The sequence below is a fragment of the Dipodomys ordii genome, unplaced genomic scaffold, assembly GCF_000151885.1.
Source record: "Dipodomys ordii isolate 6190 unplaced genomic scaffold, Dord_2.0 Scaffold119, whole genome shotgun sequence".
Classification (NCBI taxonomy): Eukaryota; Metazoa; Chordata; class Mammalia; order Rodentia; family Heteromyidae; genus Dipodomys; species Dipodomys ordii.
The window spans coordinates 1,840,914-1,860,369 of NW_012267335.1; the positions used below are offsets into that span (position 1 = coordinate 1,840,914).

At 38.1% G+C, this 19,456-nt stretch overlaps 1 protein-coding gene across 1 annotated transcript in view; it reads left to right on the plus strand.

Annotated features, from left to right (window-relative positions):
- Positions 1-19,456, plus strand: part of Ttc29 (tetratricopeptide repeat domain 29) — a 127,789-nt gene that overhangs the window by 74,755 nt on the left and 33,578 nt on the right. The window contains exons 8-11 of the mRNA XM_013029523.1: positions 1,557-1,648; positions 8,617-8,740; positions 14,223-14,472; positions 16,774-16,780. Coding sequence (XP_012884977.1) covers positions 1,557-1,648; positions 8,617-8,740; positions 14,223-14,472; positions 16,774-16,780 — 473 coding nt within the window. The remainder of the gene's footprint in view (positions 1-1,556; positions 1,649-8,616; positions 8,741-14,222; positions 14,473-16,773; positions 16,781-19,456) is intronic.

The window sequence follows — 19,456 nt, forward strand, 5'->3', positions numbered from 1 at the left end:
CACAGAATGGCTTAACAATACTTCAGCATTCCACATTGCATTTTCTCACTTGAAGTATTACTTGTAAAATCGATTCTACTCTTTAATTTTTCAAGTTGATTTGTGTCGATCAATGCCTATTAATTTGTAGGTAATACCTTACCTACTATAAATAGTAGGTACAACAGTTGTGCTAAACTTTTGCTGATGTGACAGAAAGGCCTGTCACAGCATGCCTTTCATAAACAGCCTGAAGGGAGGAAAGGTTTCTTTGGCTTACAGTCCACTCGGATGGGCATATTAAATTATGACCCCCACCCTCAAACTACCTTTTGAAGTTTAGAAAATAAAAAAAACAAGTTAGAGAGGCAATGAGCATTTTAATCTCTGCTTGACTGACTCTAAAATGTAAATTAGGCACAATTATTATTTGCGCATTAAAACTGACTAATTTTTTTAAAAAAATTTTACCATTGCAGGCTTAGTAGGAATGAGTTTGGAGTTAGTAGGGTTAAGATACATCCATGAGTAAATGTTAACATCAGTATTACATTGAAGGAAACTACATTAAAAATAACTTTTATGAGATAGCACCCAGACCTCCCTAAAATTATTTCCCACATGTTAAGTTTAGAGAAGTAAAGTCCTGCCAGTCCTGCCCTAATACATAAGCCTTCCAGGCTACCTAAGCAGGCAGTCATTAGTACACAGGGCCCATATGGGCCCCTCCCCCCACTGGCTCCCCTCAAATACCATCAAATGACTTTCAGCAATTCTTTCTTAGAAGATGCGCAGAACGGATTTCCATAGAGGTCTTTGGAGATTTCCTGTGTCCTCATGTGTGTAATAGGTTGGGTCAAGTCAAGATAAAGGAAGAAAGGAAAGGGATTTTGTTTTATGTATATTTTTCCCCCTTGTGGCCGTTGCAAGGGGAGGGGGGAATAGAAAAGAGGAAAATTATAGCGTGCAGATGATGTCAGTATTAAATTAAATTAACATCATATGTTTGGCTGTGGCAGCTGTAATCTTGTGATTATTGAGGAGATTGGTGGTAATCAAGTACATTTGTATGAAATATTTTTAGTGTTCATCACACAATATCCTCATGATGAGCTATGAATCTAATAAAATGATAGATTTAGGAATGCCTGTCACTTAAATTCATGCTCTTCAAATCGCTATTTATAGAAAGAAAAGTGATATGTAAACTAGCATTGTAGAACATTATAATCTGCCTTATATTACCTTAGCTAATAGTCCCATCTTTTAAAATAATGTTGGAAGCCATTCAATTATTTATTCACACCTAAGTTTTATACATTGGCAGATTTGGGATGGTGCAAGAGAATTATTATTTTTACCAAAGTAAGACCTCACTGTCATGGCTCAAAGAGATTGCCATGGTACATGTTATACTATAGATAAAAATAAACTGAGCCAACATGAATTTTTAATCAAGAAAAAAAGACATTTCATTGAGACATTAAAAACAACTGTTAATCTCAGTCTCTTCTGTTATGAAATGAACCATCAGTGGAAGGGGGCAGGCTTTGTTCAATATATATTTCTCTCCCTAGGACCTGAACACCTACAGCCAAATCTCTACCGAACAGGACGATGATCTCAGCCTTGGGAGAGCCTATGAGGCAATAGCCAAGGTCCTGCAGTGGTAAGTTAGCGCACCCCCTTCTTGCTGTCACTGTGAATTCACTCAACCGCGAAACACTTAAATTGTTTGAGGTCTGTCGCTTTCCATTACTGCTTGCTTAAATTTTAAGCAGTGTCCTTCTTAAGTGACCCTTTCTTCATAAGTTATTTTAAACCAATATGGTATTTTAAAAGACGCATCAAGCTCCTCTTTACTCTTCCTTCAGATTATTTTCAGTATTTTTTTTTAAGTTTAACCGTGACCTTGGATGCAAGAGACGAGGGTAGAAATCAGGTCACAGCTCCCAGGTTAAGACAGCCCAGAACTCACAGTGCACTGCCTTGTATGCTTCAGTAGCTCTGGCTGCCATAACCTTTCCAGGGCTCCACTTGGAGGAAACTTTCCATTTGTTTCAACCATGATTCATCCATTAAGACATCTCTCCTTTGAGCATGTCTAGATACACAGTTGGGTGGAAAAAAATCCAATCTTCCCAATTTCATTTAAAATAGAAGATGATCAAAATGTACATGACAACTTCTGATGGCATAGTGGTTGATGGAAAAATAAATGATTCCCCCTCGCCCGCTATTTTGTAGTTGTTGTTATGTCCCATTGCATCATCCGTTATGTAGCAACCAAGATAGAATAACAATAAGTTGTTCAAGGCAAGGGCTTGTGCTCCAGTGTGTTTCCTTAGATTCAGAATATGACTTTCGAGTAATAGCAGTAATAGATAAAGATTGTGTCAACTCCAAATTTCCTCCCATGTGTATACCATTTCGATATATAAAGGTGGCGTTTTCAAGGCAAAATTGTTGTTTGAAGGGAATTTCATATTGAAGTGCCTAGCAGGTTGAAAGTGGGATTATTAAAGGACTTCCACTGCTAACATAGTAATCTCTGCTTACAATCACTGCTGATAACATGGAAGGCGCCCTAAGAAAGACAAAATAAAGCCCAGTCATGGCTGGATAAGTGGTTTGGGAAGATAGATATAGAGATACAAAGGGATATAGATATTTACTTCAGAAAAGAAGGGCGAACCACCGCTAAGAAAGGCAAGCAACCAGGGAGTGTTGTAGCCCCCCAAACAAAGATGGTGCAGTTCCCAGAACAGCAGCCCAGCTATTCCTTTCTAAAATGCAAAGTTGAAATTGAAATAAGGGATTGATAAGTATTCAGGTTCATGTCTATTTGGAGGAAATCAGCTCTGTGCTCTTTGGTGTAGTTGATTTTTATTAAATTATGATTATTAAATACTTGTTATCACTGCTGCAAGTTAGTAGAAAATGAATGGAGTCAACATCATGTTTTGGGGTGATAAAGCTGAGCTCAGTGTGCAGAGCAGTAAATAAATAAAAAAGTTGTTTATAATTTTTATAAAATGGTATTTCCATATGTCCTCACAAATCTAAAGAGACAGTTCTACTGTAGGCATGTGCAAAATGTCTCGGTAAAATCCCTTTTTTGTACAATTAGTATCCACTAAAACAAAGTGAATGATGATAGTGGAGAGCAGGTTCCGGTGGGTGTTAATACGGTTACTATAGGCATGTGTGGAAACAGAACAGTGAAACCTGTTGTAATTTTGTCAAGAAGCAGAGTGGAGATGAGGGAACATGACAGAGGAGGTGAATTTGATCAGGATAGGTACATTTTACACATATATGAAAACATCACAGACTCCCTTGTACAACTGCCATCTGCTAATACAAAATGTTTTATAAAAAACTAAATTAGAGTAAGACTCCAGGGGAAAATATGTCTTTTCTTTTAGAAATACTAAGTACTCACTCTGTCCAAGGACAAATTCTAGAAGGCCCCTTTTGTTGCTGATGCTGTTCATATTTACTTTAGAAACTTCTAAGCCAGGCACCAGTGGCTCAAGCCTGTAATCCTAGCTACTCAGAAGGCTGCGATCTGAAGATTGCAGTTCAAAGACAGCCCAGGCCAGTAAGTCCTGAGACTCTTATCTCCAACAAAAACTCAGGAGAGGCCAGAAGTGGCACTGTGGCTTAAGTGTCCTTGAGCAAAAACTCAAGGACAATGCCCATTCCCAGAGTTCAAGCCCTAGGACCAGCAAAAAGAAAAAGAAACTTCTGGAGACATGAGGTTGGTTTCAAGTCATTCTCATTTGTTCACTTTGTATCTCATCTGGAATATTTTAGTCAAATACTCCAAAATTTGAATTCTTTCTATCCAGTTAAGCAATTATCAGATAAACGTGTGACAACAGCAGCTAATCTTTCATTTTGGCTGCTGGGGTATTATTTGGCGTTGGGAGAGGGGAAGGATACAGCGCTATCTGATGGATCGGGACGTCCAGTGTGTGTTGCTTAGGAATGGGGACAGTTCTCGTCCAACCAAACTCAATAGCCCAGCATCTTGCCTTAGGGGCAAACATGTAACAGAGCTAGAAGATTGGTCTCTATTCCCTCCTCCCCTTTTTTTCCTAAGAGAAGCTAATCCCACTTACAAACATTGCCTTCTACTAATGAACAATCAGGCTGTCAGTGCTTGGTTTGGTAAACAGGAGTTGTTAATTTCATAATGTTCTGTTACCCACAGCAGAGTGTGAGCTTCTAGAGGCCCAAGGGAAAGTTCTCAAAGCTCTAAGCCATCCACTGCAAACCTGCCATTGGGCCCCATGGTTGGCTATGGGGAACACTGGTATTCTCTTACTACCTGTGCAAGGAATTCAAAATTATGATCTGCTGACTGGCAAATGTTTCAAAACCCCAAATTCCATATAGGTAGATGGCCCCCACCTGGCTATCAGAGACACTTTATTGAACAGAGTCTATGAAATAAGCAAATCCTTGGATATGAATTTTGTGCTCATATTTAGAAAATGTGGCTTCAAGGGTCTGACATTCTTCACTAAACATCTGTTCACACACACACATGCACACATGCACATACACATGCATACACACATGAACACACGCACACACACGCGTTATCTCTTTCATAGTCCTAAACTGTTCTCAGATTACCAGCCAGTGAAAAACAAACAAAACAAAAAACAAAAAAAAAACCCACCACAGCCCAAATAGTTGAAATTACAGTAGTGGAAGGTAAAAAAAAAATAAATCAAGTTGTGTGTGAAGGTTAGCATCACCTCTAAATCTCTTTTTCCTAACCCAAGCAATTGTACCAGTTTACTAATGGTAGGTAGCCCCATCTCTATAAACATATTTTATCTCCTTAAGGGAAATGGAAGAGGATGGCCATGACTAGGATAAGTGTGGCGAGGGCTGTCAGCTGAGCGTGCATGAGAGGTGAATTCGCTCTAAAGCTGGAAGCTTCTAAAATGGTTATGAGAATTTATTGTAAGCCCTCAATTGAAAAACACAGCCCCTTATCTCCAGATTGAGAATTTGGTCATATGGAGTTGCTCATTGGTGGATGCTAGATGTAGATCCTGTGTTAGCTACTAAGAAAGGCTTGAGCAGTGAACAAGTCGTGCTGTTTTTGTATTGACCTGAATAACATTCACTGCACAGGGTTTAAATATAAAAGAAAATCAGTATTTACGGTGTCTTTTTCCTCCTTACTTGGAATACAAGTGAGGGCATAGGGGAAGAAGTGATGTTATGACACATCCCTTCGATAGCTCAGCTGGTAGAGTGAAGGCCTCAGACATTACTATTCAAACACCAGAATTATACTTGATGAACAAAAGAAAGGTGAATTGAAAAATCTACCAAGTAAATATTATTCCTACATAGACAGTCTAAGTAAATGCAGAAAGGAATGCCTCAATTTTTTTACACACATACACACACACACACACACACACACACACACATTCATGTATATTCGCATTTATTGGAGTAACTCATTTAATGAAATGCCATGACTCCTCAAACCAATCAGGACAACTACTTGAGAAAATCTAAATGCCAACAAGAAAGAAAAAACTGTGTTGGAGACACAGTGGTCTCAAGACCCTCCTCTGAGTTTATTTCATACCAACTGTAAATTTTCTTGCAAACTCGAGTTAAATTATTTCCTGGAAAACTTTCCACAGTGGAGATCTTTAAATCAATCAGTTCAAAGTTTCAAGGGTGAAAATTACCTCTCTGTTATAGCTGAAAATTAATTTCCTCTTTCTTGAGAGGAGTGACATGCCCTAGTAATTTTATATAGATTCTTTAAAATGGAGCATCCAGGCTTTGATGCGAGATTTCCGAAAAATGACCTCCAAACTACATGAAAACATCCCTATTAATTCATGAAATGAAGAACGGCTTTTTTACATTTTCTCCCGTCACCGATCCCATTTGCCTGATGAGTTTCATCTGTGGCCACAAACTTAGTGGGACAATCAACCAACCCCTCGGCGACTGTTTCATATCTGCCCTATTTGATTTCTGCTCCCTGAGTAAATGATTAAGTTTTCATGCATTGGTTCAGCCAAAATCTATGTTCACTCAACCAAATCCTTTATTGATTACTTCTAGGGCAAACAGTAGGCCAAGTGTGATATACATAATTGGACAGTTGTCAGGGGACCTGGGTGTTAACAGTTCCGGGTCCCCAGTTGGAAACTCAAATCACCTTGATACACAAATATTCTGCACTGTTTCATTCTCATTCTTTGGACCGAAGAGTCCTGTTCCTCAGAATATATGTTTTTAACTCTCTAAGGTCTGGTTGAATGAATTTAATGATTATACCATATAATATGCTGTTCCAGCTGCACCTGTGCACTGCATATAGAAAGGCGGGAATTGATATTGGTGTAACATTTTAACCTTGGCCTTGAACTTGCACAAATAATCGGTAGCCTTTCTGTAGGAAAATGTTTGATTTTTCTCCTCTTCTGAGGGAAGACTAGCTTCTACATCCATCTTTGACCCACCAACATTCATTGTTTATGTTTCAGTTGCTATATGAATGACTTTGCTAGCTATAGGGCTACGCATTTGCTGACTGGAGCATATGATTTGTAATAGAAGGATTTACTGTAGTATTGCTTTTAGAGCAATCTAAAATAATTTGGGATATTTGGGAGTTCTGTCATTCCTTTGGGAAATTTTTAAAAAGCTCCCTCTCTAGCAATAATTGTATCATTTTTGTAGTTGCTATTCACTGAATTTTTTTGCATTTTGTGGTTGTTGTGGTCATAACTGTAACATGATCAAGATCTTTATCTGAGAAACCAAGCTGAGATTCACACCTAGTTCTTTCTAATATCCATAGTAACATGGTTTATTTACAAATACACCTCAGTTTATGAAAATCTTGCGATGTTAGGCAAATCAGCATCCTTAACCATGCAGCTATAAGTTTCATATAAACTCCTGTCAAAATGTTTCTGACTTACTTCTTCTGTTAAACTATTTTGAATAGTTTCAACATATTTTTGAGAGGTCAATTTGAGTTTCTGAAATAGCCCAAAGAATGTGTAGTCACATTTAAAAAACAGGAAAAAAAAGTTATGTGTAATACCATTTGTGGACAAAATTTACTAGGTCATCTACAAACACTGATGGAGTTTGCTCCTGAAGCAGTAGTCCATGAACCTGTCCCTCAGCATCACCCTGGAAGACAACCACTGGGAGAGACTTGTTCTGTTGTACACTAAGAACAGCTGAGAAATTAGGTCTAAAATACAGGAGAAATCAGGGCCAGAAATAGATTTCCCAAGCATTAGCACCTAGCAGTTAGGTCACACCATGGAAAGTCTCTGACACTTCCCACAGGAAGCATTGTCTGGGGAGAGAGCAAGGCCCTGGCAGAGCTCTGGAAAGAGTCAGCTTTGCGTGGGCAGAGGCCACGGGTCGTGCTGAGTGATCTAGAAATGAAAGAGGAGAGGCAGGCTGAGTGTGCTGGAGGCCGGAGAGGAGAGAACACTTGGAGAGAGAAGAGAGTGTTTAAGAGCAGTGACTCCAGAGCTATGATATGGAAACCAGGGAGAGGACAGAGGAGGAAGACAGAAGCCATCTGTGAATTGGTGCGTATGCTAGCTATTTCAGATCGTTACGAGTTCAAAGATGTCTCCTGTCACAATTATTTTCAGCTTATATAAATACTTAGAGATCATGGTGCTCACCCAGATTGGCCTTCATTAATTCATCAAATTCCTTTGAGCTTCCTTATGAGATCTGGAGAAGTACCCCGATGGAATGCTAGAGTGGGAAACAGTGAAATCAAGCTCAGAGCCCCACATAGAATTAATAGTTATCTCATCATCGGGTCGACAGTGAGAGTCTTCAAGGTTAGGAGACATAGTCCTCAAGTATTTGAGGGTATTCACTAACTCCACAAATTTTCTTGATGTTATTGAAATAACTTTAGTCATAAATTCCACAGCTGAGGATCTCACAGTTTACCTTCAAACTTAATTCTGATGTGAATGACATAATTCACTTCTCAAATTTTCAACTCTATAATAAACACACACACACACACACACACACACACAGTGCATATAAATGCCTGGGATATGTCAAGCACTCTGCTAGAACTTAGAACTTAGAACATTTTACCCTAATATAGAACACTCGTATGTGTGGGGTTACTGACATCTGAGTTGTCAAGGCTGAGGAAAGCTGGAAGAATAAACCAGCATTCATCTTTCATAAAGGTTTGTGTACACATGACTATTACTAATTTCAAGACCTATATATTATCCTTAAAAAGAAATCCAGCATTCATTATCAAATCATTTCTCAGGCTCTGCCCAACCTCTAGGAGACACTAATCTACTTCCTGTCTTCATGGATTCATATCATATATAGAGTGATCTAGATTCTTGGACTTGGTATGTTATCAAATTTCATCCATGTTTTAATATGTACTAGTACGTCCTTTTCATGACTGCATTTACTATCTCTTTGTATGCCTACACCATATTTTATGGACCCATTCATTCAACCACCCTGAATTTTCTACAGCAGAGATAACCAAATAGCCTCTTTTCACTGTGATATTAAGTGAGACCATACTCTCATGGCTTCCTGTGTTATTTATTATAGCAAAGGAGAGACGACAGAAGCGATTAAATACTTGGAAAAAGTTGTGAAAATTGCTAGGAACAATTTCCAAAGTCTCGATGTTGTGAGAGCAAGTACCATGCTTGGTGACATCTATAACGAAAAAGTGAGTATTGATGTTTCTTGTTGTTGGAGAAAATTTGCAGAGTTTTAATTGTCTATTCTCATTTGATCCTTGCCTTCTCTATACCTGTCATGTCAAACATCAGGACCTTGGAAGTGATGGGTACGCAAGACAAGGACTGGGAAGAGAAAGACCTCTAGTAGTCCCCACCGCCTCCTCTTGTAGTCCTTCCTGCGGTCCGAGGCGTAGATAGCCCCACAAGCCACCAACCCTGATTTATATGTGTTCGTCCCTAACGTTCTTTTTCTAGCCCCAGATTCTTGATTTATTCATCCAGCTCTGACACTCCATGCTCAATCCCTGAGGAGAAACAGCAGCACCAAAGTGGTTTTGTAGGACACTTAAGATTTTTGACAGTATGCAAGTGCACTGGTTGTTGTGGGCTCTTGAGTTTTTTTCTCCCAACCTTGGCCTTTCTCCATCCTAGAATCTCTTTGAGAAATCATATGAAAGAGGCTCATAACGTTAATTGTTTGACCATGAATAGGATCCATCATTTTCTTAGGGCAATAATATTCTTCAACTGTGAAAGATCTCTTGATCTTTTTAAGACATATTCAATGTGTTAAAGTTGCATTTAATATTTATGCAGTAGTAATAGTAATAATAATAATACAAGGAAAAGGAGGAGGAGGAGGAGGAAAAACAGGAGGAAGAGGAAGAGGAGAAAGAGGAGGAGAAGAAAGAAGAAAAGGAGGAGGAAGAGGAAGAGCAGGAAGAGGAGGAGGAAGTGGAGGAGGAGAAGTTGCAGTAATAGTAATAGTAGTATTTGGGGAGCAATCTTCAAATTAAAAAAGCTACTGATGACCTATCAGGCTAACTCTGAATTGTTAAATAATTAGAGTATTATTTGACAGCAGTAATAGACACCAAAAAGTAGATTCATTAGATTAAAATGGTAGTTCTTTTTTCCTTCTTAATTTTTGAGATGGTGAAAATCTTAATAGCAACTTGAATTTCTTTCAAGTTTTTAAAAAGCCATTTCCTAGGAAAACATTGAAAATAAATGATTTATATCTCTACTTTTCAATGACTTGCAGATATTTCCTAATTGTACTAAATACCTTTATTCCAGTTATATAGCTTAATACCACCCTATAAATATATACAACTATATACCAAGCTTTTCCAAGAAGAAAGCTAGTGACACATGTCCACAATCCCAGCACTCAAGGGGCTAAGGCCAGACAGTTACAAGTTCAGGGACTTCCTGGGTTTTCTACTAAGTCAAAATCTCACAAGTAAATTGAGCCAGGTGCTGGAGACTCATGCCCATAATCCTGTCTGCTCAGGAGGTCACAGTTCAAAAGTCAGCCTGGGCAGAAAGTTCATGAGACTCTTAGCTCCAGTTAACTACCAAAAAAAAAAAAAAAAGCTAGTAGTGGAACTGTGGCTCAGTTATAGTAGGAGGATCCATGGGCAAAAAGGCCCAGGAAAAGTACCAAAGCCCTGAGTTCAAGCCCCAAGACCAGCACTAAAAGTAAATTGGAAGTTACAGCAAAACAAAGAGGACCTTGGTTTTATCCACCTAAATCTGAGCTATAGATTTAACCACTAATAAAGAAGCTGAGCCATTATGCAAATTTTTTAATTAATACTTTGATCCTCAGTTTGATCTTTGATCTTTGAGCTTCATCTTTCAGTTGCTAGTAACAAGGCACCTTAAAAGCTATGTACAGATCAGAAGTTTTAAAATAAACATAGGGGACTTAGTAGACCTCCCAGTTCCTAGTGTGTATTAAATATACAACGACTACCAGCTCTTTTGTTTTTGTTTTCTTTTGTTTTTGTTTTTGCCAGTCCTGGGACTTGAACTCTGGTCCTGGGCTCTGTCCTGGTTCTTCTTTTGCTCATGGCTACCACTCTACCACTTGATCCACATTGCCACTTCCAGCTATTTTTTTTTAGTAGTTTATTGGAGATAACAGTTTCACAGACTTTTCTGCTGGCTTCAAACTGAAATCCTCAGATGCAGCCTCCTGACTAGCTAGAATTACAGGCATGAGCCACCTGGTACCTGGCTGACTCCCAACTCTTTAATAGCCCAGGTATGAATCTCCCCTGAGTCTTCCCTCCCCAACTCTAGACTCATAATCTACTAGCTTGTTGATTTAGTCACTTAGTATAAACTCATCAATTTTTCCTTAAATTTTATTCTTCATCCTGAGATCATCAGATCTTTACCCTTTATGTGATTTCTCGTTCCTTAATAAGATCAGATAAATTACATAATCAAAAGAATCATAGTTCCAATACTACAGTAACGAGAAAGAGGGACAGGAAATGATTAATCCTTACTACTGAGAAAATGCCCATTGGTTTTGAGGTTGCTGGATGTATTGAGTGATATCTTAGACATGACGACCCATTGGTAACTCAGAATATTGTGTGAAATTCTGTGATAATGCAACAACAGCTTAGGCATTGTTTCACATCTCTGATGTCACTGAGATCTTAACTTAGAATTTTCCCATACGCCTGTCATTAAAAGACATGGTCTTCTTCCTGTAAGATGTATTTATGAGACTTAAACTCACGCCATCTCTCTAACTCAGATTTAAGGTTGTCAGGACTGATTTTTGAAATCTTTTGAATTTATTAGAATAGATATAACTTCACAATAGGAACAACTGGAAGACTGCACAGACTTTTTTTAAAAAACCAAAGATTCAATTTAAATAATAAATTCTTTAAGAGTTAAAACTCACTCCAAAACAGTAAGTATAAAAATTTTTGCATCTGAGAATTCATGATCAATTTCCTTGGCAGGATTTTGGGCTATTTATGTTTAGACCAGATTTGAGTCCTACAGATGTAATACAATATACAACTTGAGTGAAGGATAATTATCTAATTACAGTGCTTCTGTTCTAGGGAAAATTCACTTATTAGTTAAAGTCAAAGTATATATCATTACTTCCACTAATGACAAGCTCAGCACTCTCTCTGTCTCTTCTGTCATTGTTGAATTGCCACTCTCTGGTGTGGGGCCAATCATGGTGGCTGCTTAGTAAACGAACAGATGAATAAGTACTTTTTAACATGATAATACATAAAAGTAATTCTCAAAATTTGAATATATGTCCACTCATTTACACCCATTTTCCAAGTTCAAATTCTCACCTAAAATGATAAAATTCAGTAGTATAATTAGAACAATAGTTAGATGCATTTCTATTGCTTTTTTAAATTTTTTATTTTATTGTAAAGATGCTGTACAGAGGGGTTACCGTGACATGAGTAAGGTAATGAGTACATTTCTTGTGGAGCATTGTTACCCCCTCCTTTGTTTCAGATGAGCAGAAAAGCTCAAAAGCTTTGTACATATGACCATATAAGATGATGCTTAGTGAAATGAACCCCAAGATAGGAACACAAGAGATCTTTCTTTGTTTTTGTTCTTTTTAATGTACTATGTGATTTTTTTGGTTTCCTTTGTATGCTCTTTCCCCCAATGGTATATGCCCTATTGTCACTGTACTTGATTTTGGTACCCTGCATCTTGTATATACATGTATCTAACTTGGGGAGGAGAAGGGGAATAACAAAATGCTTTTATTAAGGCAGTGTTTGGCCTCATTATATATTTTTACATATTTGACCCTGTACCTTTGGTACCTATCAAGACAATCTCCATTTTCATCATCTCTCACATTTCTACTGTTTCTCAGTCCGCATTTACTTGCTCATCACAGAAATATCACTTTTGGTACAGTTTTATTTTTTCGTAATTAAGTGATCTTTTTCTTATATAAATTCCATGTAATTTTAATAAGAGAAAAACAATGTTTACCTCAACCAATGTTATTACTGATGTGAATCCCTTTAGTTAGAAGAAATCCTTTGAATTAACACCTTGCCTGGCCTGTCCTTGGGGGTAGGGTACACACAGTGTTTATTGGCTGGGTTGTTAGTGTATGCGACCTGTCACCCAGGCCTGCTGACCTCTCCCCACTTGGCTGGCAGCCTGCCTTTCCAGCAGTCTGATGCCTTCTGAACTCCAAAATTATACAGATCATCAAGGAAGCGCAGACCCATGCCAACTGTACTGGTTCTGGCAATAAAGCTATTTCTGCATCATTATGTTTATGCTCATTTCCTTCATAAAATATGCAGAAATAACTTAAACATTTACTGTAAAATGCTCTCGCAGGTAATCATTTCTTTAGAACAAAGTGATCAGCCATATTTTTAAGTTTATTTTATATTTCTTTTTTTCTTACTATATTGATTGTCCATAGTTACCATGTGTGGTGAGATGACACATATTCAGTGTGATCAACACAATTGCTCAACTGAGGTTTCCATCTCCTTCTCCTTACTTTGTGTTCAGTGGCTCTGAGTGCCTCCTTGTGACTGATAAAATACAGGATAGACCACTGTCAACTCCAGTTTCCCCGCTGTGCTGTAGAACATGTCTATGTTTGGGCAGTGTGAGTATTTTTGTTTGTGTGCATGAAAGTAGAGAGAGGAAGAAGAGGGGGAAGGGAAAGGAAGAAGGAAGACCAAAAGATTATGGGTCACTGAAGGCAGGCAGTTTTGTTTTGAGGAGTCTTTACAAGTAGAGCTCAATCCTAAACCCAAAATCCTTACTTAAGGAAAAGTTCTTCATGAGGATTTTCAGAGCATTTGCTGGTGGCAGAAGGTGCCTCTTTTCTGAGACTCCATTTTACTTTCTGTAAAATAATATTTTTCTTCTGGGGTGACTGATGGAAGATAATGACACAATATATATAAAGTTTCTGCCACCAGTTTCAGTGTTTCATGAAAGCTTCTATTTGTGGGTAACGGCTTTGAAGAGAGGTAATGGATAGAAAAAAATCTTAATTTTTTTAAGTTTAAAGTGTTCCACTAAACTTAATTTTTTAAAAAGCATAGTCATATAGTAATTTTGTGATGGTGTTATTGAGATCCTGGGTTTTTAAAGAACTTAGTTGGCCTTCTGTTCTCAGTTGAAAATTTATGAGAAAATAAGGACCATGACCAAATCAGCAAATAGACACCTTTTTTTCCATTAACTGAGTTGGCAGAAAGTGGTCTTTTACTGTGACAAGAAACAGGATAATTGAAATATTTCCTTAGGTAAATACAATGGTATGAGAAATAAAATTCCATCAAAACCAACATGGCTTGGTTCCTCTCCACCCACCCCACCCATCCCCGCCAGTCTTCAATCTGCTACGTTGTATTGGGTACCAGATGGAACTGACAATATTTGCTCCCCCTTTCTTTAATCAAAAAGAACTTAAGTTTCATTTAATCCAAGTAATAACTGCAGCTTCTGACCAAATTAAAGGTTCGGATCCAACCTAGTCTACCGGACGCCACCCTTGCTTCTCAAAGAGGAGCCATCATAGCCTGAAAGGCCTGCGCTTGGCATGGAAGAGAAGTGAGCAAACACGGAATGATGACAGAACACATTCTAAATGGCCCCTGTTACTTTTTTTGTTGTGTTTTGTTTTAGGGAAAGTACAGCAAAGCTTCTAAATTCTTCCAGCAAGCTTTTGACACAACAGTGGACCTCAGGAACATGTCTTTGATGGATGAAACCAAAGTTCATTACGGCATTGCCAAAGCTCACCAGATGATGCTGGCGATGAACAACTGCATTGGCTCCGACAACGTCAGAGGCCTGGACTGTCTGCTGTCCTGGAAGGAGAGCCGAAGCCACCTGGAGCTGGACCCTGAGCAGGAGCTGGACCCCGAGAAGGAGCAGGGTAGGGCCTTGGTGATTTCTGTCATGCTTCATAGTCAGGTCATTTCCGCTGGACAAGGTAGTTCAACCATTGGTGATTTTAATTTGGCTGTTAATTTTACTAATTTTTTTATTCCTTCCTACATGAGAGGTAGTTATACACACCGTAATGCACTTTGGGCGTTTACGAGAAGCATATGATCATGGTAAATGGTTAGGCCTACCTGATGAGTCACTGTTCTCAAGTTGATTTTTTTCTCCCAGTCATCTTTTTTTTTTGGGGGGGGGGCTCTACAGAGATTTGAACATAGGACCTCGCACTTACCTGGCTGACTCGTTTGGCTGGCACTCTACCACTTGAGCTATGCCTCCCACCCGACTTTTACACTCATTGTTTTAGAGCTGGAATCTTAGACTTTTCTGCCCAGTCTTGCTGCAAATCATGATTCTGCAAATCTCAATCTTCTGAGCAGATTACTGGAGTAATCAGATTCCTGGAGTGTGCCACCACCCCAGCTCCCCATCATCTAAAATAGTCTATAATAGTCCACTGTTCCATAATGTATAGATCAATTGCAAGAAATGTAAAATTACATTACACTTTTTAAAAATAACATTCATTAGCATATCACATGTGGGCAAGAGAAAGCTTTTAAGACTAATACGCTGTTTTATATTCTGCACTTACCTTAACACTGGTAGTTCGTTCTCCTATTTTACTAATTTTTTCTTGAATATCAGAAAATATTTGAAAGTGATTTCCTTTAATATTGTTTTCCTATATCCTGCTATCACGGGGAAAACTAAAGTTAATCAGCTACAAACAACTCAAGAGTATGTAAGAGTTTTGTATGACAACTTGGTTCAGCTGTAGTCTCCAGTTAAGAACTTTAGTAAAGAATATTAAAGAAAAAAATAAACAAGGCCCCAGGCATGATAGTGCACACCTTTAATCCTAGCATTTGGAAGGCAAAAGCAGGTGAATTTAAGTTTAAAGCTAGCCTGGGCTACATAACAAGATTCCGTCAAACAGGCAAGCCTAGTTGTTCATGATAAGCCTTCGACTTACACAATTATTTGTACCTTAAACTTTCAAATGTAAATTATTTGAAAGATTTTGCAGTAACTTAAGTGGAAACATGAGGCAAAGCCTCTGTACTGTCTGAAGAAGTATTTCCTCTGTGATTTGAACTCATTCTAGCTCTAACGAGGACATGTTTGGATATTTATATAGTCACAAGATAAAATAATAAACAATAGTAAGTAAAGCAAAAAAAGGATTTTATTGACTGTTACAGGTCAGTAGAATTTCACTGACTACTTGTGGTGCCCTGATTATGAAATCAGGATAAATCTTATTGCAAATATATTTAGAGTAAGAGGAAACAAGATAAAGTCATCATAAGCAGGCAGTCTGGTGAGTGTCAACGTGTCCAAGGGTGCCAATTGCCAATAACCACTGCTAAGTCATGATTTGCTCACATCAGGACTTTGTGTTGCCTTGGAAGTTTGTTCTATAATTTTTTGAGTTCCATAATTCCTAGGCTCTTAGGTTTTCTGTCAAGAATAGGAGGTGACAAAGCAGAGAAAAATGATTTGTGTTCAAGGACTTGCTCTGATAGAGGTTTGGTAGAGGATCAGCTGAGCTATTCACATTTTCAAATTTTATCTGGAATAAACTCTCACTGTTGCAATGAGAACTACAGAGGAAAACCATTTCTCTTGAATAAAAACGGCTTATGACTGGCTGAAGATCCATCTTGGTTTTGGCCTTTGAAAAATCTACTGCTTTTGTTTACTCTACAAAGCTATTTATTTTTCTATAGTTCTTTCACTTTATCTCCTTATGTTTTGAAAGGTCATATTTTGTCCCAAATGACTTAGGAACAGAACCAAAAAATGCATTTTAAATATTATTCAGATATTAGAACGTCAATTATTTGTAGATTGAAGGAGGAGGAAGAAATTACATCCTTCCAAGTACTCTAAAACTATTCCTTCTTACTGACTGGCTTCACACAGATTAGAAATCCATGCATGGATGTGCTATATCATTATAATAATGAAAAATAATTAAGGACAAATGAGAAGTTCATTCTCATACAACTGACATATTTAATGTAATTATTCTATGAGGAAAAAAACCTCTACAGTATGAAAAAGCATGCTTGTTTACCCAGACATACTTCTTATTCAAATTATAGCAAAAATTAAAATGCATCAAAATAGTAATTAAACATAACTCTTTCTCCTTACTCTGCTTAAAGTTCTCAATTAGCTTCTCACTGACTTTTGGTTAAATGCAAACTTCTGGACACTTTGGACCCCTTCCCATGGCATCAACCTTCCGTTTATCACCTCTCCGGTCAGCTTTACCACTGGAAACCTGGCCTATGCAGAAAGGTCCTTAAGTGGCAGGCGCTGGTGGCTCGTATCTGTAATCCTGGCTACTCAGGAGGCTGAGATCTGAGGATCACAGTTTGAAGCCAGCCCCAGCAGGAAAATCCATGAGACTCTTACCTCTAATGAACCACCAGAAAACTGGGAGGGGTGCTGTGGCTCAACATGAGAGAGCAGTATCCTTGAGCAAAAAAGCTCAGGGACAGTGCCCAGGCCCTGAATTCAAGCCCCATAACCTACCCCCTCCCAAAAAAGAAAAAGAAAAGAAAAATCCTTAAGTGCTGAAATTTTCTCTGATCTCTTTCCTCCCCTCCTTCTCAGTGGTCTCTTCTCTCTGTTCCCAGATCAAATGTCATTCATTTCTCCTCAAAATCAGGTTATCTGTTACACCCTACTGCGTACCATTGCTTTGCTGCCCAATTTGAGTAGAAATCTCTCTCTCAAAAGAAAAAAAAAAGGTCCTGATTCTTAGTATTCTCTATAAAAGAAGATTGTTTGACATCTATTAGGATGCATGTAAATATCTGTTGAATTAGGTGGAATTTGGGGTGTGTGCCTATCCTCTGATCATAAGCTAGCGAGCACTAACCACTTTTTAAAAACCAAATTTGTAGCTTCCTTGGGAAGCCTGTGTTCCCCATCCAATTATCACATGAATGAAGGAAGCCGCTCACTAAACACGATGTTGACAAAATGAAAAAAAAAAAAAAAAACTCCAAAAATCTTATTTGGAAACCGGAGCCGCTTTTAAGTTTCGAATTTTTGCCTTTCTTCTACAAAGAGGCATCTTTAATCTTGCATGGAGGGGTCCCATGTATTCAGGAGAAAAAAAAATCAGATCAAAGATCTGAAAGATACATTATAAAAGCTGTGCGGTTATCACCACCTTGGAGACTTCCATCCTCCAAACAAATCATTAGCTCAGAGAGCAGGCAATATTCTTTTAAGCAGAGGAACCTGACCCCCTAAGGGAATCGAGCAGGGAGAGCAGCAGGTCCCTAGATGAAATGGAGCAGTGACTCCATGTCAGCTTTCATAGGGCACCCACAGCCGCCTTCCCGCTCTTCCAACACCCAGATAGGCTTGCAAAGATCCGTAGGTCTTCCAGTGGCAGAATAATTGAAACGGCTTTGAACAACTACTTTTCTAAAAAGTAAAAATTCTAAAAGGAAATAAAAACGTTAAATGATAATTAAAAAAAAAGAATAGTCTTTCTCCCAAACATAGAAATTCAGGGAGGAAAAAAAAGTCAAATATTTCACTTCAGTGAAATTATAGAAGCCTGAAACAATTGATACGGATTGGTTGTGGAAGACTGAGGAGCTACGGTTTGTTTCTACTGAATTCTCCACAGTGTAATTTAGTCATCTTATTATAACTACTATTTCTACAGTCATGGAAACCTTTCCCTTTTTCCTTTTTTTTTTTTTGGTAGCAAGGTAGCAAAGGCTAATTAATCTTGCTTTGGGGGAGAGCACAGACCCAAATATAAAATAGCTGCATAGAAAAAAATACCTTTTTTTATTAAGCTTAATCACAATGCTAAACTAGACCTGTACTTATAGCCATTTAGCCAGCTATGTTACCAACAACATTTTTGGGCAATGTGTCCCTTTAATTTTATTTTAGTATTTTTAGTTGATAAAAATTGTGCATACTTAGGTGCAATGTGATGTTTTGAAACCTATGTGTGCGTATATATGGTAAAATGTTTCTACCAAGCTAGTTAATATATGAATTGCTTCAATACTTATTTTGTGGTAAGAACATTTACAGTCTGCTCTCAGTAATTTTCAAAAGATATTATTAGTTACTAAAATCATATTGCACAGTAGACTCCTGAACCTATTCCTTTTGTCTGATTGAACTTTTGAGTCCTTTGGCCAACATCTCTCTAACCCAGACTTTTTTTCTATTTCCAAAGCCACAAATAGCTGGGATTTCTGTTACTTGCAAAAATAAAACTCTAGGCAATGCTGTCCATTACCTGTCATGAAGGAGCAACTTCGGCTATCTCTGTCACCCCAGCAGTGAGCACACACCTGACATATAATAGTGCAGAAGAAAAAAAATCTGAATTATTTGTTGAATGACCTAGTTTTTATGGTAGAAGTCTGTTAAATATTTTAAATCAGAGGCAATATTTCAAAATGTGATATTCTCTCTGAATTGTTAAAAGAAAAAAAAACACTCGGTGTTCTCACATACCCCTCCTCCCGAATTAATTCCACACCTGCTGAGAACAGCCGTTCTTCCAAAGCTTGAAACGTGTTTTTAAACAATCGGTGTGACTGCACTGATTGAGACACCTCTTATGCCTGAAAGTCCTTGTACTTAGTCGGAATTATTAGCGTTGGTTTAAATGCTAGATGATCACCCGTGGCTAGAACTCAAGGGAATCGCGACATAGTATGCAGTTAAATCCTTCAGCCAGATTGGGACAAGATAATCATGGGTTAAGCCCAGCATCAGTATTGTGGCTTCTGGAATTTGCACTGAATTGTAGCTCCGTAAACCAGTCCTGGAGGCCATTTCTTTCCTTCCTTCAATTTTTTTTCCCTGGAAAAAAAAAAAAAGGTTATTAGAGTTTTTAAATGATAAAC